This window comes from Aythya ferina, assembly GCF_964211825.1.
Source record: "Aythya ferina genome assembly, chromosome: 4".
Taxonomy (NCBI): Eukaryota; Metazoa; Chordata; class Aves; order Anseriformes; family Anatidae; genus Aythya; species Aythya ferina.
This window is the reverse complement of record NC_140300.1, coordinates 25981431-26008600: the sequence shown is the minus strand read 5'-3', so window position 1 is coordinate 26008600 and position 27170 is coordinate 25981431. Positions and strand designations below refer to the sequence as shown.

The following is a 27170-nucleotide window of genomic DNA, read 5'->3' as shown; positions in this document are numbered from 1 at the left end:
AAGCCTCACCATAGGGCCCTATGAGAAGAACTGGGGGTCAGCTTCTTCTCACAGATAACTAGTGATAGGACCAGAGGGAATGGCCTCCAGTTGCGCCGGGAGAGGTTTGAGGTTGAAAACGAGGAGACATTTCTTCCCAGAAAGAGCAGTCGGGCACTGGGACGGGTTGCCCAGGGAGGTGGTGGCATCACTGCCCCTGGGGGTGTTTAGGGAAAGGCTGAACGTGGTGCTTAGGGACACGATTTAGTGGGTGACATTGGTGGTGGTGGAACGATTGGACCAATTGATTTTGGTGCTTCTACAACCTCTGATGGCCCGTCCCGCCCCGCCCCGCCCGCAGCCGCTGCCCCGCCGCATGCGCGGAGGCTGCCTCCCGCCCGCCCGCTTCCGCTCCTCGCCGGCTGCCTCCGGGTCGCGGCCGGCCTGCGGAGGGGCGGCGGTGGCGGCGGCTCCATCGCCCTTCTCCCGCTGCCGCTCGGCGCCGCTGAGGCCTCTCCCGGGGGTGAGCGGCGCCGGGGCAGGGGCGCATTTGGTGGTGGTGGTGGGGGGGGAGGATTGGGCCCGGGCTGCGGTGGAGGCGGTCGGTGGGGCCGTAGGTCTGTCTGTAGGTCTGTCTGTAGGTCTGTCTGTCCCGCGGGGGCCCGCCTGAAGCGCCGTTCTCCGGCCGCCCTTCTCCTGTTTAACATCGCCGCGTCCTGGTAAAGCTTTGGCCTGCAGCCCTAGAGTTGCGGGGTCTCAGTTTACTGGGTGTCCTCCTGGAGGAGGCGGTGTTTGGGCTTTTCAGCACCTGTATGATAGCGTTTCCCATGCAAAGGTGAGTTTGGTTTGTTATGATTTTACGCCAGCAAGAGATGCTGTGCCTCCCTGCCTTCTTTTATGAGAGCAGCAGGTACTGCCCTGCTGAGTGCTACAGTACCTTAATGTGTGTGTCTTCTGAAACTGGTCTCTCGTCTCCGGTTAGCTACAAGTAGCATGTGTTAATTGTGGCTTGGCACCTAGGAGGCCTCAGGCTCCTGACAGTGCTGTGGGGTTTGTGCTGATACCAAGCACGCTATGGCCTGCAGAGAAAGAAGAGTTGGTTTTGACATTTTTGGCACTCAGCTGGTAACAGGAAACAAGGTTTAATCTCAGTGTTTGTGTTTCTTTGCTTTATATTTCAAGCAGAATATATTCCTTTTTTTCTCGTAAAAGTGAGAAGACTGAAATTCAAAATGACTTGCTCCCATTTTGTTTGAACTTTTCTTTATGAGTTCCTTTAAATTAGTGTGCAACTTTTAATGCATCTTTTTGACTGGCATGTGTCACTTGTAGCTTGTTTTTTGAGTGTCTGGCAGTCCAGTTTGAACTAGAACTGCAAGACTACAGTACACTGCTGTAGGTAAAATACCCTTTCTATTTAATTAGTACTATACCTTGTCATTATAAAAAAGGACTTTTACCTGTCTGTTGTCCAGGAGTTTTACAGCTATTGATGTGGTGCTTATTTTTAAAACTTTTTCTTTAGGTTTAAGTTCATTTTTACCGTACAAGCTCCTTGCTGCCATAATGAGGCTAGTCATTCTTGAAGATTATGATCAGGCAAGTGAATGGGCAGCAAAATACATCTGCAATCGTATTATCCAATTCAAGCCCAGTCAAGGAAGATATTTCACGCTTGGTCTACCAACAGGCAAGTCTTATTCAAAGCCTACATAATTGACTACACTTAGAACTGTATTTACATCACTGCTAAAAGATACTGTATTTAAAAGAACACAAACGTACTTCTGATAATGCTTCAACATGTTTCTATTTTAATAGGGATTTGGTTGTGTGTAAAAAAAAGTGGTGAAAAGGTTTGAGAAACTGAGAAATTGTAGATGAGAAATAACAGTTCTTTTAATTATGTTGAAAAGCATCATAGCAAAATGTGACTATAATGATACTTAAATAGACAAAGTGTATGGATATATAGAACAGTGGAAAAACTTTGTTTAACAGGGAGTACACCCCTGGGATGCTACAAAAAGCTGATAGAATATCACAAGAATGGAGATCTTTCTTTCAAATATGTAAAGACATTCAACATGGACGAATATGTGGGTAAGCTCTAGTGCTAATTATTTGAGAAGACTGTATACAGTTTGTTTGTTTTTTTTTTTTTCCTTTATTAACAGTTGTACACTTCCACAAAGCACAAGACTAGCATTTTATTGTTATGCTTCTCCATTAAACCTGGGGACATTTGAAGCATTTGATCTGTTTATATACCAAAATGCAAACAAGTAACTAGTCCGTGTGGATCCTGGGCTAAATTAAGTAATCACAAATCACTTCCTTCCTACAGAAAGTGTTGTTCCATAGCATTATTACATTTGTTTTGAAGACTTAATACTCTTAGTGATATGATGTATACTAAGTGAAAGTAAACAAATTGTCTCATGTATATCAACAGGAAGTCTATCTTAGTATAATTTCAAATACTTCTTTGTCTCGTTTCTTACTGCTCAAGAAAGCCTTGTCTTGCATGCCCCATATTGGCTACACGTAGGCTAGAACTAAGGCTAATTGCTGAAGTCTTGCAATATGTTAATTTGATTTTAAATGATTTCAGGGCTTCCCAGAAATCATCCAGAGAGCTATCATTCGTATATGTGGAATAACTTCTTTAAGCATATTGACATAGACCCAAATAATGCTCATATCCTTGATGGGAATGCTCCAGACTTACAGGCAGAATGTGATGCATTTGAAAAGAAAATTGAAGAAGCAGGGGGGATCGATCTGTTCGTTGGAGGTATGAGGAAATGCTCTGTGGTTAGTTATGGTTCAAACAAATATATTGACTCTTTAGACATGATCTTCAGAACATAGCTAAAACTACTTCGTATTGTAGTGTAAGAAAATTCTGTGACTGACAAAGAATTGGTATAGATACCAAAACAGAATGCTTGGTGTCCAGTTTTCTAATGATAACGTAGTTTAAGTAAGTTTTGAACGCTTTTTTTTTTTTTTTTTAAATTGAAAATGAGAAAGCAAAACAAAAGAATGAATCCTAAAACCTTTTTATTCTTTCACAATGTTTGAGAATATTTGTTGACTCGCAGGTCTGGAATGATTTGCTCTCTTTAACTTTGAAAAGGCATTGGTCCAGATGGCCACATTGCATTCAATGAACCCGGATCAAGTTTGTCTTCAAGAACAAGATTAAAGACTTTAGCAATGGACACCATTTTGGCAAATGCTAAGTACTTTGATGGAGACTTATCTAAAGTACCAACTATGGCGCTAACAGTTGGTGTGGGTACAGTGATGGATGCTAGAGAAGTAAGAATTCATTTAGTTCTAGTTGCATGTATCTGTTTTCAAGACTTGTTTGTGTTGATATGAGGACTGAAAGTAGAGACCTTTGTTTTGCAGGTGATGATTCTTATAACAGGTGCACATAAGGCTTTTGCATTGTACAAAGCGATTGAAGAAGGTGTCAATCACATGTGGACAGTTTCTGCTTTCCAGCAGCACCCTCGTACTATCTTTGTGTGTGATGAAGATGCTACTTTAGAACTAAGAGTTAAAACTGTGAAGTACTTTAAAGGTGAGCACTGAATCAGAAGTTACCTGTATTAAAATTAAGTAAGTCTAGCTACCATAATGTGTCAGAAGGCCCAACGTATAATGTTATTTATTCAAAATACTAAATGTTAACTTATGTCTTGTGAGTGGAAAAGCACTAGGAGATATGACTTACGTTACTTCCATCTGAAAGGACAGTTGCTTGATACATTCTTGACAAATCTCCTTTGAATAGAATATTTCCTTTGCTTCCTATTGGACATGATAATATATAAACTTCAGCATATAAGACATAAGACATATATAAGACAGCAGCTGTCTGGTATTGCAGAATACTGATTCTAAATAGAAAGTGGAAAAGTTTCATTTGCGTTGTTTTCTTTTAAGCCTGATAAATTTTATACTGCTTTTTCTATGGTGTCTTTCCACTTAAGTGTCTTTTAAGTGCTATCTAGTAAACTTCAGATGTGTGATATGGGGTTTGAAGTCAACTGAGGATGTTTTTCATACAGTGCAATTTGCATAACAGTCTATATTGATTGTTAATGCATTGCACTTACTCTGCTCTTTATATCTGTAGTAAGTATATTGAGGCAGGCTTAAAGTTTGGATTTTTGATATTAACATCCATGAACATGGTTACTTCAGTTTAACTGAGTCTGTAGAAGCTGAGAAAAATAGTTTTCTCCTAACTATATTAGCACAGCAAATTGTGATTGTATATGTCAGTCATCTTACTGGAATGGTTATTCGTAGTAGCTGAGGCATCTGACGTCAAAGCTGTCATTGATGACCTTTTTTTTGAGCATTTTATCACTACTGTCCTTAGGTGCATTAGATTATAAAATCTGGCTTTACTGTGGTTTGATCCTGATATCACTTGTAGCTAACTCTAACTTTGAATTTCTCAGTATATTGTTATTTGCTACATATTTGTGAGAGGGGTGGTCTTCCCCTGTGTCACACTGCTGGATAGTACTGTTTTCAAAGATAAACCTCCTTAACTGCTTGGGTGAATTTTAAACATTATCCAGTGTTCATATAAACAAAAGCTTTGCTTGAGAAAGATATAAACCTACTAACGTACAATTATTGATGAATGATGCTGATATTAAACATTGCTTTAAAAAAAAAAAAAAAAAAACAAGGGCTACAGTATGTGAATGTGCTGTTGTGTCACAACATATTATTACCCTGTAAGCACATACAAAGTGACAAAATTCTTATTGACTGGCTTAATTTTTCCTGTTCATAAATCAGTCAGGTTTTCTTGCTTTAAGGTAGAGGACAAATCAAACCTGGAATTATTTCTGAATCTTGATCTCCAGGTTGGACAGATCTTTGTTTTAAGAAAGCTGGGTAGTTCTTGATGACTGACTGCTAGTCATGGTAGCTATTTACTGCAATTTTTTACTATTTAAAAAAATCTCAAGGTACTATGTGAAACTTCAAATTCTTTCTGATAATAAATCACCACCCTGGCTGGTAACTAGAATAGCTCCCCTTCACTGTTTTTTTTAACTTGTTGAAACTGTTAGAAGCTAAAGTTATCAAGGATATTAAATGTTTTTATTGAAAGGGGGAAAAGTAACCTTCTTTACTTTTCCCTTCATTTACTTTCTTGCAGAAGGAAGCAGAAAATAAACTTTGAATTTACTAATCAATCTGAAGAAAAGTTAATTCAGGATGGCTTTTCTGTACCTGTATATGCTCCTAAATTTCTGTGTAATATTTTAACTTGATCTGGGTTGAGTAGGCAGCAAGACTCTTCATTTGAAATAATTGCTTTGGTATCTATCAAGTAAGGGATTCTGGTACATACCTTTGTTTAAAAAAAAAAAAAAAAAAAAAAAACAACTTTTGTTTCTAACTGTACTTCCTGAAACACATCAACTAACAGGATTTAAATATATTTCGTTACATATGGAAGTGACAGTACTTTGTAGGCATTTTTCATGCCTTCAGGAAGTGGATAATTCTTTTCTCTTTTTTTAGAAAAGAAAAACACTGGTTGGAAGTGTTGTGCTTTTAAAGTTCAAAACATGGTTCCAGACTGAGTAATGTGTGAAGCTGTTACTGCTCTTTCAGTACAAATCCCTTTTGTTTCAGATTTGTACTTAACATTTTCCCACTTACTGTCAAACTCCTAGAAAACTTTAATGACTTGATCTTTCCTAGGTATGTCAGACAAATAGTTATCCTTCATGAAATTTAAGAAATACTTCCTTTGCACCTTAGTTATGTTGATTTCCAAGGGTTGTGATATTTTGTCTTGTTTTAGCACAAAGATCTGCAGCTAAGTCAGTCATTACTGACTTAGCTGCAGATCTGTCATTACTGACATTTGGGAAGCTGTAGCGAGGTGGGTGTTGGCCTGTTCTCCCACGTGCCTGGTGACAGGACGAGGGGGAATGGGCTTAAGTTGAGCCAGGGGAGTTTTAGGTTAGATGTTAGGAAGAACTTCTTCACTGAAAGGGTTGTGAGGCATTGGAACAGGCTGCCCAGGGAAGTGGTGGAGTCACCATCCCTGGAAGTCTTCAAAAGACGTTTAGATGTAGAGCTTAGGGATATGGTTTAGTGGAGGGCTGTTAGCATTAGGTTGGAGGTTGGACTCGATGACCTTGAGGTCTCTTCCAACCTAGAAAATTCTGTGATTCTGTGATTCTGTGATTACTTCCAGAGACAAAAATGACCTGGGTTTTTTAGTCTGTTCTAGGTGTGTTGGCTTTTTAGTATGGTTGAATGTGTTACTTAATAGAAAAAGGAATAGTAATTTGAATTTTATTTTAATTAACCACAAAAATTAGAAATAGATGCTGAATAAAATGTTTTTTGCTGTGGTCACCTAAAGTAATGAGCTCAGACTGTACAGTTATTCAAGCTTTGCTGCAGTGATGGGAAGTTTGTCACAGGATACATGATATAGCAAAGGTATTGGTATATTCTTTGCCACTGATGATCACTCAAATATGCACTTACTGTCAGACTTCTTCCACGGTTTTTAAGAAAATCTCTACTTTTAATGTTGCATATTACTTAAATTTATAGTTTTAGAAGTTAATCTTTAGTTTGGTGCTAAACTGGACTCTTTGCAAAATGTGAATGTTGATCAGTTGTTATTACTAGTTTGTAAGGTGAAATAAAGTTTAAAAACATACTAGTGACTGAATAGCATGTATTGGTTAACACTTGGTAGGTAACGCTTCTACTGAGTTATAACCAAATAATGTAAAACTTTTTTTTCTTGTTAAATTGTTCTATTTTTCCCATCACTCTCCAATATTTTCTGAATAGAAAATAAAAGCAATATTCCAAGTCACAACTGTGGATAATCTGTATATGACCAGAAAAAGAATAGGAACTAGTCAAGTTCTAAATCAAGTTCCCAGTTGAACTACTCAAGTTCTAAATTTGCATTAATAGTCTGTTTGATTTTTGCCTGTCTAGGACCAGATATATATGATTATACTTACAAAGATAACACAATGCTAGAATGTCGCAACTCAAGCTGTAAAAGTATTAGTATGTATAAATCTAATTTTTATGACAAAATGTGATGTAAATAATTTTATGTTGCTATTGTAGTTTTTAATACAAAAGAGTGATGGGTGGATCTCTCATTATGTGTTCAATTGATTTGGAAGTATTCCAGATCTTTTTGACTGGTTGTCGTAGCTGTCTTGTCCCTGTTCAGTTTATACTGAAGATGTCAATAAGTATTTAAGTGATATATATACATATATACACACACACATATATGCATGCTGTCTTAATTTATTTACTTCTGATTTTAACCTACCTTGAATAGCCATTCTTTTTTCAGTAAACTGTTTAAAATGTGTAATTTGACGTAAAGCCCAAATAAAAATGTGGATAGAGAGACATGTTGAAAAAGTATAACAATTGTAAAGCTGGCATTGTTGCTTTCCCCCCAAGGTTTAATGCATGTGCACAATAAACTTGTGGACCCACTGTACAGTATGAAAGAAAACTGAAAGAAGAATTGAAGAAGAACTCCATGTGGGTCAACAGCAACAGTTTTAGGTAGCAGATGAGTTCACTGCTATGCAATATGTTGAAAACTGTTTAAAATGGGGAATCCATGTACTGTATTTTTTAAAAGGTCCAATATCTGTACATTCACATTCCATCTCTATTTGCTATGTCATGCATTTTGCTTTAAAATTTGGAACTCCGTTGTTGGCTGTTACAAAAACTAAATGGAACAGAACAAACCTGTGGGAGACTGCATGTTACATTTGGGGGTGGGGGTGTAGGGGGGGCGCAGAGCACTTATTTTAGCACAGCAATGTAATGCATCTGATAGAGAAAATATTTTATTTCTAAAAATTTGTAATTTTGGCTCCATTAGTGCAACTACACTTTGCATTTGTGTTTCTAGGCAGAATGGTTTTGGCCTTTGTTAAATACTATGGACTTGTAATAGCTGTACAATTTCTACTATGAAATGTTTTGTTTACATGTATCTAATGCACACTGAGCTTTTGCACTTGGTTGCCTTAAATTTATCTTATACAAACAGTTTTGGGGCATCTCAAGTCCTGCTGTACAATTCAGGCAAATAAAAAAAAACAGTGCCTATAAATGCACCCAATTGTTGAAAGTGTCATAGCTTATTCCAGTTGCAAACATTAAGCTTCTGTCATAGCACTTTCTCCTCTCATGTATTTCAACTTAACTTAGGATTTTTCAATTTTTCATAATTAAGCTTTATCCATAAGGAGAAATTTAAGTGTTCCTTTCTGGAGGTACATGTTTAACTATCAGCTGTTACCATTAAATGCCTGCAAAGAGGTTAATTTCTAGGAACATAATGTCTACTAGTTTAAATTATCATGTATTTAAATCATTGTTAACCACTGTAATAATTACCTCTCATTGTATCACTATAAATATTGAACTGCTACAAGGAATGTTATTTCCTACTTTGAAAAAGTAAAATGTAAATATAAAGCTATCATTTCCAAATTGTCTTGTTTCTAATGTAAATTCTGAAATGTGCAAGTACTTCAAGCTTTAATGGAGAGGTTAAGTATATATCTCCTTCCATATAAGAAAGAGGTTAAGAACTTAATATAGTTTCTTTTTTTGGTCGTTTGTTTTGGATCCCCAGTGGTAGATAAATACATCTAGATGAACAAGAAAATTCTTGAAGTTCACAATTTTGGTTGTTGTTCTGCATCCTGCTGCCAGTTTGTGCTTAATGTAAAAAGTAAGAAAAGGTGATGCCCTACAACATACTTACTGAAGAGCAAAATCTTTCTTAATTACTAACAAACTTCCTTTAAACAGATCTTAAGCTATCACATACATTTTCAGCTTTAACTGTGAAAGACTTTACCACTCTCAAAAAGTTAAATGAAATATTTGTTATATGCTTATACCATGTAGGTATGTATTTAATACCAAGTAAATACGAAATTAGTGTTTTGACCAGATTTCTACCTGAATTCTTTTTTTGGTGTATTGTGTGTGTGTGTAAACCACCAGCCACATTTTTACCTACCGAAAAAGTACACCCACACCCTGAACAGCCACGTTCTCTTGGAGAAGGCTGTGGGAAACAGTATCAGTAAACAACATACACAGCCTGTTCCTGATCCTCCAAAGAGGTTATTCTGTCATAGAAGATCAGGTTAGTCAGGCAGGACCTGTCTTTCAGAAACCCCTGTGGACTGACATGTCCAGTACATGCTATATATATATATAGAAGGTAAAACAAATTAAGTAAGCTATGGAATTCTAGATAGAGAACTCCACAGCCCCACTTCAGTCCTGAATATCTATGAATGGCAAAGCCTTGAATCCTTTGGGAGGTGGGCAAGTAGCTGTAAACACTGTATAGAGCATGGTCATTAACTTCTGTCTCTGATTGCTTGGTGTACATTACCAAAAGCAACAGAAAAATAAATGCATTTAACTAGTTTTTATAAGTAAGAACTCAAACTTTAACATGAAGAACATAAATTGCATATTGACAGTGCACTAGCATTAATATGTTGTTAGGATATGTCCAGAAGGAAGTCGTTATAGCCTGAATCACTCATAGTTGTAGGAAAAAGCTAGGAGTATAGCTTTTCCTGCTATGATTTCCTGAAAAGAGCAACTTCAGCAAATAAAAAAGGAAGTAACATTTTTGTGGTAACAACTGTTTTAATAAAGTATTTGAAATAATTTAAAGGTAGGGATAATTTTCTGCCAGATTTTTCCTGTTCTGTCATACAAAGGCTTGCAAGTGTTAAGAATATCAAACTTGGGTGAAAGTACAATGATAACTTTTAAATTCAGTGAAATAAAATGAAATAACTAACTTCATGATAATCTGCAGTCTGGATAAGTACAAAGCTTATATTCCCACATATTTTACATCATTTTAAGAAAATTATAAATTTATCTCTCTCTGTTATAAAGTATACATTAATTCAAGCATGCTACTGTCTGTAAGAAGATAAATCAGCTGCATGGCAGTGATCTATTTGTCAGGCTGTCTCTTTAAAACACTTATAAAGGCATCTCTTGGTACTTCCACATTGCCAATTTTTCTCATCAACTTCTTCCCTTCTGCCTGCCGTTTTAAAAGCTTCATTCGTCTTGTAATGTCTCCACCATACTAAGAAAAGGAAAAATATTTTATTAAGCTTAAATGCAACTACAGTATACCACAGTAACACTAAACTCAAGGGCTTAACCAATACTCAGAAAGCCTTGTTATATTACAAAATATTTTATACTGCAAACAGTTATCACAAAAAAACACTAGTTACAAAGAATAAGAGCAACTGAACACTTTCATTTGGACAATTACAGGTAAATTCAGCTATATACATGTTTTTAATCACATAAGCCTGGCTGACATTACATACAACTATGGTTGTACCTAATAAGGTATCCAGATATTTTTGGAACAGCAGTAGGATGCCGGCTCTAATACACTGGGCATCTTGACTACCACTTACATCCAGATAAATTAACTGAACCCTTATACAATGTTAAACAAACACCATCCAACATCAGTTGTCAGAACTCGTAACAGTTGTGAGAAAGGGACAGTCGCTTAATCTTTAACACGTTAGCTTGAGACCTGAGGACAAGATAATTGAGGCATCATGTTTTTTTTTCCCTATAGTTTTGTCCAGTCTTGTCAGCATTATGATTTCTTACTAAAAACCTACACAGAAGTTTTGTTGCAACCAGTCTCTAAGGAAGCACTTCATTATAATTACATTAATCATCTGAAAAAAACTAGTTAGGAAATGTGTGAAGTTACACATTATGCGTCTACTACTATTAGTAAGATGTTGAGGAGACAGGAGTGAACACAGACACTAGGAAACTTTGAAAAGGCCAATTACTCCTTCTGATCCCCACTTTTACTGGAAGCAACTAGATGTTACACGAAGTTAGAAGTAAAATTTTAAAAAAGTGTCTGTCAATATTCTATTTGGAACGCAAGCAGAACATGTCTTTGTGGGGTTTTGTAAGGGAATATACAGCCCATCTTAGCAAGACTCTTGGGTTTACATATATTAGAAATAATAAAAAACAAAAATAAAAAACTTACACATTTTGCCACAACATTTTTCCTGTAAGCTTTCAGTCTGTAAAACAGAATACCATACATACATTAACAGAGTAGAGCATCTCCGGTAAAGCTAAAGAGTGAGTTGTCAAAACGCTGAGCATTGCTTTTTTGCTAGATTTTTAAAAAGCACCAGAACCATTTCCATATTTTGTATACAGAAGATGAAGCTTTAAACAAGATTTAAATTCACATTTCTCAATTTGAGAAATTTTCCTTCAGGTACATAACATGTATGTAAAATTTAATTTATGTTTATTTAGGACTTCTGCTATAACTCTTTAACATTCAGGTTTCCTACATGCACATGTAGCACATGAGTTCTTACAGCATCTCTGCTTGGATCCCCCACTTTTATTTTTTTTTTTAAGCACAATTTAAATTTAATTTAGACATCAACAGCAAAAACGTGACATGAAACAACAATGAAGTAAACAGTTTGTTCTAAAAGTGAGTGCTGTTTAGAAGTAACTGTATGTGCTCAGCTTGCAAGACATTTCCTTTGCAACAGCACAGTTCAGTTCTTCATTTTGCTGACTCAGGCAGAAAATCCATTATTCCAAAGGCAGATAATCTTTTTCAACACTCAATCTTTTTCCACTGCCAGAGAGGAAGTAGACACATGTGGCAAGTTATACTTTGGCCATTAAGTGCTGACCACAGGCAATTTAAAATAAGATTGTATACATTTAAATGAAAATATTTAAGTTCTTATTCATAGTGACAGCTCAAAAGTATGTTTTATTTTTTCCCCAAGAGGTCTGGTAGCACATACAAGGAAAATACGATTCTACAGTAAAAAAAAAAGTACTTTAATATGTAAAACTAGGCAGGACATTAAAAGTTCAAGTTTTAAATAGCTTTAAAAAAAGTAAAACAATGGTTTCACTTACGTTTCTCTTGCAATTATTTTCTTGCCAATAGCAGCCTGAATGGCTATTTCAAACAATTGTCTAGGTATAGCATCCTTTAAACGTTCGCACAGGAATTTACCAGTAGCGTAAGCTTTATCACTGAAGCAGAAAGTTTTCATAAAGTCAGTAACTCCTCAAATATATCCGTAGAACAAAGTGTTTGAGAAAAGAGTTATAACAAAGGCTTTCATTTTATCTTCTAAGTTAAACCGACCAGATAACAAATTTACTTCTAATGAGTTGTCTCTGTATGTCACCAATTACAGAAGGCTTTCAACATGTAAGTTTAAAATATTTGTAATAAATATCCCAATCATCTATCACACTGAAGCTGTACTGAAAAATTTCACAGCTTTAAAATGCTATTTTGAACTAGAGGGGAATTTCAAGGGGAAATTTTATTTACTGTTTCTGTAATAAGTACATCATTTGACCTTTCATACCTACATTTTAGAAATATCTTATTACAATGAAAGTTGGGTGGTGTTTTAACGTACTATAGCTACCTGCTAATCAAAGTTATCCAACCATATTTAGCTTATGCATATACATCAGATTTTGGAAAGAGAAAAATGACAAGAAGTCTAGAGAATTACAAGACAGCATTTGAAGGAGGACAAAAAACAAGAAAGTTGATCACCATTCCTTTCCAATAATCCTGAGAAGTTACATAAAGGAGAACTAACAAAGACATTGTGAGAAGAAAACAAAGCAAGGAACTCACTCCTGAGACACTTATGTAAACTGAATCATTTTAGCAAGCATTTATCATATATTAGTAATACATGTTTTCATTGTGTATTAATAAGAAGTCTTAGTTCTTTAGAATAGAGAATCCAGTCAACCTACCAGTGTATGATAGTTGCCAGTTCTTCAACTGGATTTCCATTTAGAAGAATATCCATTTTGATAAGGTCTGCTGCCTGGTATCCTGCATCTTCATAATCAAAACTAAACAAAAAGTAACTTAAACATTAGCGATGGTTTTGTAAAAAATATATTCTGCATTCTTTGTTCATTAAATTTTAACTTTTATAAACAATTCTTAATGCAACACTTGAGCATAATGTTTAATAGTCTCACAGTAGGTCACTGTTATCCAAAACAGCTCAGACTTCAGCGCAGATAAATCTCGTCTCCAAGGCAGCAGAGGACAACATCTTACCTTCCAGCTACTAACCAAGGCAAATCAATCAAATATCCACACGCTTATTGCAATCTCTTCAAGAATATATTCAAACACTTGGAAGTGTCAGTTGGAAATTCCTTAAAACTCCAGTCAACAAAACCCTTCAATACAGCCTCTAAACACTAAGTATTGTAGATGTCAAATGATTCAAACGCTAACGTTAGACTATTTTCTTCTTCTTACCCCTCTTCTTTGATACACTGTTTATATGACCCATATTATCATAATCTCTGAAAACTACATTTCCCTCTGAAAGAAGGGAAATTGTCCCCCTCTACACTGTCCTTGTGAGGCCCCACTTGGAGTACCGTGTCCCCAGCATGAGAAGGATGCAGAACAGAGCAGGTCCAGAAGAGGGCCACAAAGATGATCAAGGGCTGGAGCCCCACTCTGTCATTACAGATGAGAAAGACCCATGTAGAAGTGAGTGACATTCTGTAAGTCATACTGGATAAATAAGTATCACAAATGCAAACGATTATTAGGTAGTAATGCATATTAATTGTTTTTCAGATTTATTTCCACTCTTCTTCACACTGAATCTAACATATTAGGGTTGAAGTAGAACTAGATTTGCAGCACTAACAAAGGAATATTCTTTTTTATGCCCTTCCATGTTTTCTTTTTTCCACTTCCTCCTCATGGTCCAGGGCAGAGGGAAAAGGAAGAGGGAAAGAATATAGTTACCTTGCATAACCAGAAGACAGAGACTTAAGAGCATCATAAAAATCCACCACAATTTCGTTCAGTGGAAAAAGGTATTTTAGCATAACCCTGTGTTCATCAATGTACAGCATATCTTTCTGGACTGCTCTACGGTCCTAGACAATAAAAAAGTATTTCAGGTGACCTTGAAACATTTTCTACAAATAAATGCAGAGCAGATTAAAATGAACAACTATCTGTTCTTAAAAATATTTTATGAATTCCTTTCGATAGATCATATAATTCTCTGTGATAACATATATAATACAAAACAGTATAATTGTATCTTAATATGTTAGAAGTTAATAAAAATACTGTGAACAAATTATAAAAAGACAATAGACCTAGTAGTTGAAATAGTTTTAACTAAAAATATTTCAAATGCAGTTTGGGAAATGCATTTTACCATCACTATTGTAACTGTACTCTCCAGAGAAGCACTGTAAAGCAATATGAAGCCTCAGTAAGGGTTGACAAGTATCTTACTTCATTAATTTACTTCTAAAAGACCTAAGATCTTACTCTCCTGCTGCAGATTCCATTCTTTCAGAAAAAGAAAACTAGCTATGAACTTTTCTATTACACAGTGCTCAAGCAGGTACCTGATTATCATCGAGCTTGAACTTTCAGTACAGGGATTCCATACAAGTAATTTTACACAGTGTAAGATACAGTTTAAAATATTTTCCGTCAAAATAATTTAGTAATTACTGTCAAAGATAGCAATATATTAGATAACAGTGACATCTAGAATCTTCACTTTTTTAAAGTATGATATGAAGATTTTAAAAATGCCTATGACAAAACTAAAACCGTATACCAACCTGACACAAAACAATTATTTTCCCAATATATTCTTGAGGTGTTACAATAGTACCAAGAACAGTTGGCTCCAAATATTCAGATACTGAAAGTTTATCGGGAAACTGAGCAGGGTTGATAATGGTAATCTCTGCTTTACCATACTCCTGAAAAACAGACAAACAAAAAGCAACCGATACTGTTATTTCACAAGCAGAGTGAATTACATGCTTAGGAAACGAGACAAATACAGCACTGGAAAAGGCTAAGAAGTGTTTCAATTATTTGGGGACAACTGTGAATTACGGAACCCAAATTCACACGAAGCACAACTTTAAAAAGAGACTTCTACATCACATACAGCAGTTCCTGGATTAGCATATCTTTAAACATGTCACCTAGATCATCAGTTGCATAATGAACCAGAAAAACTGTTTTCTCTGAAATCAGTGAAAATGAAGACTACAAGAACAAAACACGATATTCCATTTCCTCTTTAAGTTCTGTATCAATTTCAAAAGGTTAGTTTCACACATTAATTTAATTGTCCTTAAAAAATAGGGCACCTTTCCAGTTTTAGCTATGTAAATAGCACAACTTATTATGTACAGTGGTAATTGGAGTCTGTATGGATCAAAAGTACAATATTTTATACGGAGCTACATATAAATGTTATGGCTGGGAAGTCATCAATGAGGCAGCTGTTGTCCAACATTTTTGGTTGTCCTTCACTGATATCTCTTATTTATTGTCCATTGGTAAGTTCCCCCACTGCCCTAAACATGAAATCATTATTCTCAATCTCTTCAGCTACTAGCATCAAAATTTTTGACACTAAAAGCTTAGAATCCCATGCAGTATAAGGAAGTTGGTCCATGTAATAACTTTGCAGGAATAGCTTAAGAGAAAATAGTGTTAATATTATAATAATAAATTTAATTAGCCTAGAAACTATTATTCTGTTTTAAACACAAGTATACGTAGAGTTCAGACTCAAACGACTGAAGATTAACTTGGAGATTACTAGAATTTAATGTTTCAATGTTGGATTTACTATTAAATAACATTTTTTCACTTCTGAGCTTTGAGAACAACTGTAATAAGTTTGAATCTTGACAGTATAACACTCTCGCCTCTGTATCCCTCAAGCAAAGTTGGAAGAACTGAATACTCTTCTCTGTATCTGGTTCCTGAAAGTGTTTTTGGGAAAAATGATAGAAATTACTGTTCATTAGGATAGCCAATTAAGCATTTTATCCATTTTTTTTTTTTTTTTTTAAACAGAAGTGCTCAGAGCTAGCCAGTGGTATTCACAAAAAATAGGCTTAGAACTTAAACAGTGGGCTTAGAACTTAGGTTTCTGACTCCTGTGCAGGTGTTTTCATTATCTAGCTTTTCCAGTTCAACATCCCTTTATGAACAGGAGTTATCCTTCTGAAATATGGACAAAAGGAAGGTTGTGTTTCTTATTTGTATGTGTATAACCCACCTGCACAACAAAGCAAGTGATTATATCACTTTCCTCAGGAAGACAGTGTTTTTGAACAAGGACCCAACATTCTGCACTGTTTGAAAACTTCATTCCAGTGTCCCATACCAGCAACCAAGAATCACCTATGCAACAGAGGTGTCAACTGCTTAATTCATAGCTGCTACACTTCCTAAGGGAAAAAAAAGCTCAAAATAACTGCAGAAAAGTTCTACGTCTCAGAGGTTACTGTATCTGCAAGGTTTCTCATTCAAGTTCAGAATTCACAGATTTTCTATACTGTTTAGAAGAACGTTGAATATTAAGGAGTTAGCCTATTTGCAGTTTACTCTGTCAACAGATGTTCTGAAGTCCAGCTTTGTCTGCCTCAAACATGGGAATTTTCACTGCAATCTGTTCAATGAGCTTTGCATATAGCTGTATCACTCTGATAAAAAAAACTGACTCATCAGTTCCCACTGCCAATCTGCAGTAGTGTTACAAGCTATTCCTAAAAACGTTAACATTTTCTGACTGGTGAAGTCTCAAGATTATTTTCCCTGCTTTAAACTCAGCCCAGTCAGTATGCACTCAAAAGAATATAGCAGGAAATGTTGCATTGCATATAGTGTCATATATAAGGTATATTGTATGTTGTGTCCTCTGTCTTCAAATACAGGTGTACAGGTGAGCACTTCAAGTGCAAAGAGAAAAAAGTTAAAACCTATTTTAACTTAACAGTCTTAAGAAAACCATTAAACATCTATGTTTTTAATGTTTACCATAAAATAAAGTACTAGTCTATGTAAGAAAGTGTACATGCTTATTAGGAGGCTTTTAAGCTGCTGTTTACCTTTATCAACTTTGCTGAAGAAAGAATAGCTTTATATGGAACAGTAGGTGCAGTCAAAATAACAGACATATTATATTCTTGCTCCAAACGTTGATTAAAAACTTCCATATGTAAAAGACCAAGAAAACCTAATCTAGGGAAAAAAAGAAGTCTTGTCAGTCTAAGTATTTCTTTATCACCTGAAATTTCAGAGTGCTTTTTTTCTTCCCTCTGATATGTTTACACAGATAGTTTGGCAACATCAGGCACAGGAAAGAACATCTAAGAGATTAAATAGAAGTCCTAAAAATGAACACAGTCTCTGAAAACAAACAGTATCACAACAAATTACATACTCCATGTGAATACAGAACATTACAAAAACTTTTGATCTTTACCTATCATTAAACTGAATTAAAGCTTCTAATCTTTTACAAGGAGGCAGTTCTTTATTCTGAGGGTAGTGAGGTACTGAAACAGGTTGCCCAGAGAAGCTGTGGGTACCCCATGCCTGGATGTGTTCAAAGCCAGGCTGGATGGGGCTATGGGTAAACCTGGTCTGGTGGGAAGTGTCCCTGCCCATGGCTCAAACCATTCTATGATTTTGAATTCATTTTAGTTCAATTTTCAGTTGACTTAAATCTGCATTCTCAATTTGTGAACAGTTCCAAAAATGAAAAGAGTATAAAAGCCTCACCTCCATCCAGCTCCTAAGGCAAGGCTACTGTCACGATGAACTGTCACACTGGAATCATTCAATGTCAGCCTTTCCAAAGCACTCTTTAGATTATTATATTCTGTTTGATCTACAGGATACATTCCTGTCAAAACATATTAGACACAAGTGCTGTGATGGAGAGCTTTATCTTTACTTAGTCACACTTGTAGTGTGTACCTTTCAAATATGCCTCTTACCATGAACACAATAATAAAATCAGGAATAACTTACTTTGTTCTAACTAGAAATTTAACTTTTTTTTTTTTTTATTCTGAAAAATATTATGCTATTGTACTTTAAAAAGTCTTCAGAAGAAAGTTTTAGATCACCTTGGAGAAACAGAAATTAACATTCAAACCATAACAGTAGAATAATCATCTAATAGTAGAATAATCATCTAATCCTTCACAGCTGTGAAAGATGCAGAACTGAGTTCAATTTTGTGCAGACCTACAATGTAAACAAACAGCTTCTGCATAAGTAAATGAGCAGACATATCTCAGGGATGTCCCTTCAACATGTAATTTTTTAAATGAATAAAAGCAGTTGTCTGTATAACTGCTGCTTGAACTAGGTTCCACTTTTCACATCATGTGTTCACATGATGTAGATTCCTCTTCATCAGGATGCAACACATGTACACACGAAAAACCACATTATTTACAGGATTACACTTTTCCCTTCTATATACACAGACAGCATATGTAGTAGTTACTGAAGGTGGCAGCAACAACTCAGTAGAACTCACTGACCTTAGCAAGTCAAATATTTTTTAGTTACCTTGAATATTAGCTTTGGTACTTTACCACATTTAACAAAAATGAAAAAGTTGCTCATTTCTTTAAAGAAATAGAGATTCCATAGTAAGTATACAGAAATTAATTATTATCAAGATGAAGAAGTCTATTCCAAGAAAACGGAATTAATTTTTCAAAGTGTTAATCCTTTTCCAGCTACAAAAACTACTGACATTAGAAGCAATAACCATGGCTAAAATTACACATTAGTCTCGTATTCATCTAAAACCAGCCTGCAATTATTATTAATCTTACCTGTTAAATCACAAACAGGCAAAATTACACAAGGGGAAATTACACAAAGCTATATAAATGGTGTGTGCCTCTGCAGCTTAATTTTGCTACAATTCTAATCCTTATAACACTTAATATATGCAGACATTAGAAGCTCTAATAGCTTTTAGAAGCCTTAACAGCTCTCCTGCTCTTGCTGCTGGAAAAAAAATGGTTTCCCTTTAATTAGTTTACTCCTCACCTGCAAAAACCATTGGCTTCGCTGACTTAAAGCCAGGCAAAGGCTCCACTGGCTGTTTATGCATAAACAGTGTGTCTCCTATTTGGGCTTCTGTTACTTCTTTCATTCCAGCAATCAGGTAGCCCACCTGTCCTGCATATCTGAATAAAATTGGGATTATATAGACGTGCTTCTTTGCATTATCACTATTTCCACTATTTTTCCCCAGTCCAGTCAGGTATTCAAATAAATCACCCCCCATGCAGAGTCCAAAACCACATTTATGCTGTTTCTGATCTGAGTTGTGAACTTCATCTCAGGGGATGAACCACGTGTTGATTCAAGTAGATGTACTTATGTTACAATTAAACAGCACATTTACTTCTGGACTTTGAATTATGTGCTATTCCCAATTTGAAAGCTAGAGCTAGTCAAGGATCTAAGATGCAGAAGGCAGAACAGTTCTTAGCTGCCACCACAGCAACTCTCATACACTAAATGGGAAAAACAAAGACAAACACCCTCCATCAGTACGCTACTATGTTGAGGAACCCATGGCAGATAAAAAAACAGAATTGTTTTTGATAAGAAAATTAACTCCATCCTAACAGCAGTCCCATACGGTGCCGTGTTTTGGGTTCATGACAAAAATGGTGCTGGTAACATAAGTCTTCTCACCCCCCCGCCCCAATTCTCACTCTGACCCTTCCAGGCTAGCAGGTGGGTGAGAGGCTGGCAGGTGTCACAGCCAAGGCAGCCAAACTGCCCAAAGGGATATTCCATGCCACATAATGCCATGCTTACTAAGAAAAAACAAATTGCATGATCTGTTCAAGGTGGCCACTCACTGACTAGCTGGATTATCAGGCTGCTTGTGGGTGGTGGTAATGACTGATTTTATGTTACTTTCCCCACCACCACCTTCCCTTTCACTTATTGTCTTTATGTCAGCCAATGAGTTTTCCCTCATTTTCACTTCTGAGTCTCTTCCATGCCCTGCTGGTGTTGGGGAAGTAAGCAAGTGGCTGATTGAGTGTTTAATTGCTGGCTGGGTTCAACCCGCCATACATAGTAACATAGTCTCTCACTTGAGAATCCCCCAAGAAAGTCAATGTGTACTTGGAGAAACTAATAAGGCTTCTCTACTAATTCTGAAGTGCCTGATTTTCTTCCCACTGCTGCCATGAAGAGCCAGTTTCTGGAAGCTGTTGCATTCATGGATTTAAAGTTTTCCACCCTCAAAATATGCTGCAGTAATTGCTAAGATGAAGTCCCATTCCCTTCTACTCTCAAACAAGATAGTTTCTAGAAATAAACTGGACAGCTAAATAAGAGTATCAAATGCTAGTTTTAAAAAGAACTAGCTGTCCAGATTTTACATGTACTGCAGGTACATGTAAAGGTACATGTACAGGTACATACAATGGCTCCCTCCCCCTGGTAGTGCCTGAAAAACAGTCCTTTAAAGGTTGTGTCAGCACACCCACAATGAAAAAGACTGACATTTAGCATTCAATTGTAAACAGTAAGAAAAAATTAAAAAAAAAAAAAAGGAATAAAAAGCAGAAAACCCAGCCTCACTATTCAAAAACAGAACAGAAATGCAGGATTTTGCATCTTACATCAATTTATGATTTTTTCAATTGAAAGAAATTTTTACTTACAGTTTATCTGTTGGCTGTTCGTTTGGAGTCAGAATTCCTACTTCATTAACTTCATATCTTTTCTTTGTGTGTGCAGAAACAATTTTATGCCCTTTCTCAATCTCCCCGCCAAAGAGTGCAATGTTAGCTATGACACCTCGGTAATGATCAAAGGTGGAGTCGAATACTAAAGCTTTCAATGGATCAGTAGTATTAAAACTGGGTCTGCCACAAAAGATTTAAAACAATACAGTTAGATTTATCATTCAATATGAAATGAACTAGCACCCCCACTCCAAAAGCATCCATGTTAATATAGCTAAACTATGGAGTAATTTTCAGTAAACAAACACATACCAGACCTCATTTCACTGTTTCATTATGTATTATGCAGCAGGTCTTTACATTTAGTTTTTCCTGTGTGCAGTAGTAGTATAAATAGAAGAGAACCAAACGCATACCCATCATTCCCATTTCACAACAAGTGGAACTGATGCATAAAATATTTTATTATTTAGAAACAAGATCTGTTATATACCAACGATCAGACTTAAAAAAAAAAAAGTCCATCAACACTTTGTTATCTTTCATGGAAGCTTAAGCTTGGATTTCATTGTGATTTCTTTTAAACGATAATTAGCTAATAATTGTAGTTCTCATATTAAGTAATAGAAAAAAGCAAAATGCTGGTTTGAAACTTAACTGTAATTCAGAAATTTTGTCATCAAATTCCTAGATAAAGTAAATGAAACTTAACTTTAAAATGAAACTTAACTTTAAAATGAAACTTAACTTTAAAATGAAACTTAACTTTAAAATGAAACTTAACTTTAAAATGAAACTTAACTTTAAAATGAAACTTAACTTTAAAATGAAACTTAACTTTAAAATGAAACTTAACTTTAAAATGAAACTTAACTTTAAAATGAAACTTAACTTTAAAATGAAACTTAACTTTAAAATGAAACTTAACTTTAAAATGAAACTTAACTTTAAAATGAAACTTAACTTTAAAATGAAACTTAACTTTAAAATGAAACTTAACTTTAAAATGAAACTTAACTTTAAAATGAAACTTAACTTTAAAATGAAACTTAACTTTAAAATGAAACTTAACTTTAAAATGAAACTTAACTTTAAAATGAAACTTAACTTTAAAATGAAACTTAACTTAAAATGAAACTTAACTTAAAATGAAACTTAACTTTAAAATGAAACTTAACTTAAAATGAAACTTAACTTAAAATGAAACTTAACTTAAAATGAAACTTAACTTTAAAATGAAACTTAACTTTAAAATGAAACTTAACTTTAAAATGAAACTTAACTTTAAAATGAAACTTAACTTTAAAATGAAACTTAACTTTAAAATGAAACTTAACTTTAAAATGAAACTTAACTTTAAAATGAAACTTAACTTTAAAATGAAACTTAACTTTAAAATGAAACTTAACTTTAAATATTGAGTTCAGGATATGAAACACTAAACTCTTAAATTGCCTTTATCACTAACACCATAACATTCAAAAGAAATAATATACCCTCAAATACTGAGCTTCAGGGGAGAAATCAATGTCTTTAAATGGAAGCTATATATTCAATGAAAACATCTTTAGTGGCTTTCCTCTCAACTTTCGTTATGAATTGAATTCATTTCCCTCCCCTGCCTCTTAAGAAAAGAGGTCTTCCCTGCTGACATCCATTATTACTTTAAAAACTTCACCATAGATACACACATTCATTTTTTAAAAGGTATCTTAAATGTAAAGTGCCATTTTTTCTGATTTACCGTTCAAAAATTAGATTTCTAGCTCAAAAATTAGATTTTCCCCCTACCATCTCTTTATAAAATATAGACCTGATTATAAGTTAATAGTAAGTGTAAAGCTACTGCCAATATACTGTATAAATACAACTCGTGGTTCCCTAGATAACCTTACAAGGTATTGTAACTTACGGTGGAATCTTCTCAATGACCTTTTCAAGAACTTTTTCAATGTTTGTCCCTTGTTTAGCAGAAATCTAAAACAAACCCAACAGTAATTTTATCAGAAATGTGTTTTTCACTTATTCAGTATCCATTAAAAGCATTGTCTTTACTTAAGATAGTTTTGCTGGTCATAGACAATACTACCCATACCAGCAACGTGAAGCACAGGATGCTATTACTATGAAATGCTTACTTGATTATAAATGCCTGTAATGAATCAGATAAATACATGTAGACAGATGACAGCCTGTTGAATTATTTGTGCGTACACAACTTTCCTTAGCTAGGAAGTAGATACAGGTATACTAGCAACTATATTATAAACCTTTAAGAGATCTTACCCTTATACATTCATTAACAGGGATATCGAACAGTTTCTCAATTTGTTTTTCAACTCTTTCAGGGTCTGCATTTTTCAAATCAATCTGAAAAACAACAAATTGCCAAATACATAGGCAATGGCATCTTATGCACAATCCAGCAATGTAGTTCCCAAGCATACAAACAAAGGAATCTTCAAGTGTATTCACAATACTGAACGTTTTTAGAAAAAGATATGTATCAAGAACTTTTCACTACCATGTTTAAAAACTGTGCAATTTCTCATTGTTGGTTACAAAAATGCTTCTGCATGTATTTTAGGAAATAAAAATGAAATTTCCAGTATTTACTGTAAAATATCAAAGACAACAAATACAAAAGTTCTTATTACATACTAGTTATTTTTTCATTACATGCTCCGATTTAAGGACACATTATTCATTACAACTGAACTATTTAGTATGAAATTAAAACTGTATTACCTTGTTTATGACAGGAATTATTGCAAGTTGTGCTTCAAAAGCAAGATAGAAGTTTGCCACCGTCTGAGCCTGAATACCCTAGAAAATATACATTAGAGACATATAACACAGAATTTCCCTGTTTCTTTTTAAGCATATTGCATATTCTTTTTTGGCATATGCTACCTACTCCTTCACCTGGGCGATGCAAAGTGGTTAATTCATTATACATATTGCTGAGAAAGAAAATTCCCAAGTATCATTTCTCATTATCTGAAAGCAGAAAAATTAATAACGTATGTGTAAGTACATTTTTAAAGATAGCAATTATTTACAGATAACGCCACATTAAGGAAAAAAGAGCATTCATTTGACCATCATAAATGATGGTACAATCATAAATATGCCATAGTAAGCATTGTCTAAACACTGTGAGAATATGTCCATATTTAAAATCATTTCCTTAAATAAACTTTGGTTTCCTTAAGCAAACTGCTGAAATTCTAAGCAGAAAAAAAGTAAGAAATCTACCTCATTTGCATCCACTACAAGTATAACACCTTGACAGGCAGACAGTGACCGGGATACTTCATAGTTGAAATCTACATGGCCCTGTGGAAAAAAAAAAAAAAGTTTATTACTTCACATATTTCTGGAGTCCTTTTCAAAGGCTTATATATTGTAACAGTTTAATTTGTGCATCTGTCCATCTAAAACACAATTCAACAAATAATAACAAAAAAATAAAAGCTAAAAAAGGGAAAGAAAACACTGAATAAACACAAAAAGCCAGAAGTCTGATAGATCATTTTTAAATATAAAGACATTTAGCTTTGTGTGATTGAAACACTGTTTGTACTTAACTTACTGGTGTGTCAATAAGATTTAAGAGGTAGTTTACTCCTTTATGATTGTAGAAGAGAGATGCAGATTGTGCTTTAACTGTAATTCCCCTTTCACGTTCCACTTGCAGTTTATCCAGCACTTGTTTATTACGGTCAGTTTTAGCAATTGTTCCTAAGATGAAAAAAGTTTCATTAGCCTCATTTAAGAGACAGGCTCTGCAAATAATCCACTCTTGAAAATGCCACTAACCAGAAGAACATGGGACTTGCAGCTTCCTGAATAAACAGGATACAAAACAGTATGTTAAGTCTAAATTGGATCTTCAGGAGTAGCTAAATAATTTTGATGTTTAAGTAAACTTTAACTCTTATCACTGGATAGTAGCTCCATGGCTCCAAACAGTGTTCATCTCAAGGGCAAAAGGAGGTTTATCACAGAGTCTGGAAGACCCAAATTCAAAACTCCATTCTATAGCATTCTATAGAAAGTAAAACTGCCCACAGGGACATTTATAAGGTAATAACAAATAATAACTTTGATCTAAAGCTTCTCTCCCAGGTTTTGTTTTACCTACTCCTTAAATGAGGAAAAGCAAGACTCTTCCAAAGGGTATTTCTGAGTAACTAAGTAAACCTCTACTCGTAAATTGGGCTCTTCTTGGTAGACACAGCAACTGCTTTATAGCTTACCTCAAAGCACCCTCTAAGGTAACCTTTGTCTCTCTCCTCCAAGGTAAGCCTAGTTTCTGTGTCAGTTGTATCTATAGAGATCCCTTAGCATTTCTGTCATATTTTCATTTTGTAAGGGGATTTAGATTTCCTTCCCTGAATAATGACACAAAAATAAGAACACTGAAGACAGTATCTCAGGGGAGGCCAAAATAAATACCTCTGAAGAAGAAAGCAACACAACTGCACTAACACTTAGGGTGGAGGAAAAAGCAAGTCTATGAATCAGTTGAGAGTCCATAAAATTTACACTTGACTACTAGCAGTTATTCTACACACTAAATCTAAATCAAAACAGAGCTGTACTTATACAGGATTATCAGCTTCAGTACCAGTGAGCTGCTCCACCATGTAAGACAGTTGTCTACAGTTTGCTTTCAAGAAGGAAGCACACTTACATATTAAGTAAAAACAGTTAGTTCCTCCTTTCAATCGCACTTCTGAAAACTAATTTAACCAGAATGCCTAGGTCATGATCGGTCCCCTTTTGTCCATCCCAAAAGCTGGCAGTAAGCCTTATACTTGCTGTGTACTGGTCTAATGGATGACCAGTCAGGAATGACAGGAGTACCATCTTAAGCTAGGAACTACACTCCTTTTCAATCTCTTTCCAGAATACATTCCTTTCTTGAGAAGATTACACACTTTCTAACCCCTACTTTAACTAGGTCTCAACCAGAAGGAGAAGTACTTTATATTCACATATATAATTCTACAACATTTGCAGCCTGAAAGTACAAGCAACTTACTGGTAAGAAGTACAAAGGTAATAGCAAATTTAGTAATAAAGCTACAGAAATTTACATATCAAGAGAAGGTAGTGTGGATGAAATTAGAACACTTACCTGTAATTTCCAGCAGTCTGTCTGCTAATGTACTTTTGCCATGGTCTACATGAGCTATAATACTGAAGTTTCTTATGCTTTCCACAGGATATGTTGACATATCTATTTTTTCCTGAAAAACAGAAATTTCTTTTCACAAACCACAGATACGATCTCTATGTTCAATATGACTAAACCTTTAAAAGAAATGTAGTTTTTCTCTAGAATACGCACAGGTGGAAAACCTTAAATTGTCATCAGTGTTTAAAATGCTAGCATTTTAGTCATACATAAACATATATTTATTACTGTGATTTACTAGTTTATTGATCAAAGAGTACGCAAAAATGTGTTATGAAAAGTAGTATGTTCCTTTGAATATAGGAAGTTGGAAAACTTAAAACAGTTTGTTAAACTCCTTCAGAACAATGCTGTGACATTACCTGACAATTCAGATAGCAATGACAGCCTTATGATAAGAAGCACCTTCGTTGAAAAGGAAGCTAGAGGTAACATGCACTTTGGCTAACGTAAAAATAAATAAATAAAATTAGAAAAAGCCTGACTACCTTGGCTCACACACAGAAGAGGTCCAGCACTAAAACTTTCTTTTTTGTTACTCCTGCTCATTACAGGTAATACAACACTTTTAAGACTGGCAGCTTTGCTTTTCAAAGCTTTTGCAAGACCTTTTTTCATCAGGTACCAGGAGACCCCTAGTAACAACTGCTGAAAAAAATGATCCCTAATTTCAGAGATACACTTACTCATCTCTCTTACCCAGACCATGCTTACAGCTCCAGGCCTGACAGAAACAGATGTCTGGAGATCTTTAGCAAAGCCTCGAGACCTATGCTAGCATCAGTGCACAGCATAAAGGCACGTTATATGTTTTAAGCACTTGCAGGTGCCTCGGCTTGCAAGTCCAAGTCCTCCTACTGCCAGAGTGAAGGGGTAGGGCTCCTGCAACGGGAAGTCTGACTCGAGAAGACACCACCTGTTTGGAAAAACCGTCTTCTACACGCAGGGCCGTTAAATCCGGGACCCGCTCCAAGCAAACCCCGCGCAGGCTACTCCGCCGCCACGGGAGGGGACTCACCTTGCCGCCGGAGCTGTAGGGCCGCCGGCACGCCGCAAGCCCCGCAGCCAGCCCCGCCGGCGGGCCCCTCGGGGCGACACCGGGGCCGGGGCTGAGCAGCCGGGCCCACCACGAGGCCGCCCGGCTGCCGAAAGCCATGGCGCCCGCCGCTGGCTCAGCCCCTCACGGCGCGGCCTTAGCCCCCATGGCGGCCCGCCTCCGCTCGATCTCCTCAGCGCCTCGGCTCCC

The 27170-nt window shown here is 35.7% G+C and overlaps 2 protein-coding genes across 4 annotated transcripts; one reads left to right on the top strand and one right to left on the bottom strand.

The window, feature by feature from the left end:
* Positions 1 to 367: 367 nt before the first annotated feature.
* Positions 368 to 8162, top strand: GNPDA2 (glucosamine-6-phosphate deaminase 2). 2 transcript variants are annotated; one of them, XM_084518602.1, is made up of 7 exons: positions 368 to 502; positions 1505 to 1673; positions 1985 to 2082; positions 2594 to 2776; positions 3122 to 3306; positions 3400 to 3574; positions 7489 to 8162. In XM_084518602.1, the coding sequence occupies exons 2-7, from the start codon at positions 1546 to 1548 to the stop codon at positions 7545 to 7547; spliced, it is 828 nt and encodes a 275-aa protein (XP_084374728.1). In that variant the 5' UTR covers positions 368 to 502; positions 1505 to 1545; the 3' UTR covers positions 7548 to 8162. The 2 variants fall into 2 exon arrangements, with proteins under 2 accessions (XP_084374728.1, XP_084374729.1); XM_084518603.1 differs by having other exon boundaries at positions 395 to 502; positions 1505 to 1669; positions 1981 to 2082.
* Positions 7827 to 27170, bottom strand: GUF1 (GTP binding elongation factor GUF1). Of its 2 annotated transcripts, XM_084518601.1 has the most exons (18): positions 26943 to 26958; positions 25865 to 25976; positions 24981 to 25115; positions 24314 to 24462; positions 23977 to 24057; positions 23467 to 23544; positions 23005 to 23088; positions 22631 to 22695; positions 20695 to 20898; positions 19052 to 19191; positions 17759 to 17882; positions 17083 to 17215; positions 14785 to 14928; positions 13943 to 14076; positions 12916 to 13017; positions 12046 to 12165; positions 11135 to 11171; positions 7827 to 10183 (listed from the first exon to the last, which is right to left on the bottom strand). In XM_084518601.1, exons 10-18 carry the CDS (start codon positions 19155 to 19157, stop codon positions 10046 to 10048), a joined length of 1038 nt encoding a protein of 345 aa, XP_084374727.1. In that variant the 5' UTR covers positions 19158 to 19191; positions 20695 to 20898; positions 22631 to 22695; positions 23005 to 23088; positions 23467 to 23544; positions 23977 to 24057; positions 24314 to 24462; positions 24981 to 25115; positions 25865 to 25976; positions 26943 to 26958; the 3' UTR covers positions 7827 to 10045. The 2 variants fall into 2 exon arrangements, with proteins under 2 accessions (XP_084374727.1, XP_084374726.1); XM_084518600.1 differs by lacking the exon at positions 24981 to 25115 and having other exon boundaries at positions 26943 to 27170.

Bases quoted from the DNA above. Each gene is read 5' to 3' on its own strand.
- GNPDA2 (XM_084518602.1), top strand. From the start codon at position 1,546: ATGAGGCTAGTCATTCTTGAAGATTATGATCAGGCAAGTGAATGGGCA. The intron at 1,674-1,984 runs GTCTTATTCAAA...TTTAACAGGGAG, and splicing joins CTTGGTCTACCAACAGGCAA to TACACCCCTGGGATGCTACA. The intron at 3,575-7,488 runs GTGAGCACTGAA...TTTCCCCCCAAG, and splicing joins AACTGTGAAGTACTTTAAAG to GTTTAATGCATGTGCACAAT.
- GUF1 (XM_084518600.1), bottom strand. From the start codon at position 27,080: ATGGCTTTCGGCAGCCGGGCGGCCTCGTGGTGGGCCCGGCTGCTCAGC. The intron at 23,089-23,466 runs GTAATACAGTTT...GTTGTTTTTCAG, and splicing joins TAATTCCTGTCATAAACAAG to ATTGATTTGAAAAATGCAGA. The intron at 22,696-23,004 runs GTAAGATCTCTT...GGTTTGTTTTAG, and splicing joins CTGTTAATGAATGTATAAGG to ATTTCTGCTAAACAAGGGAC.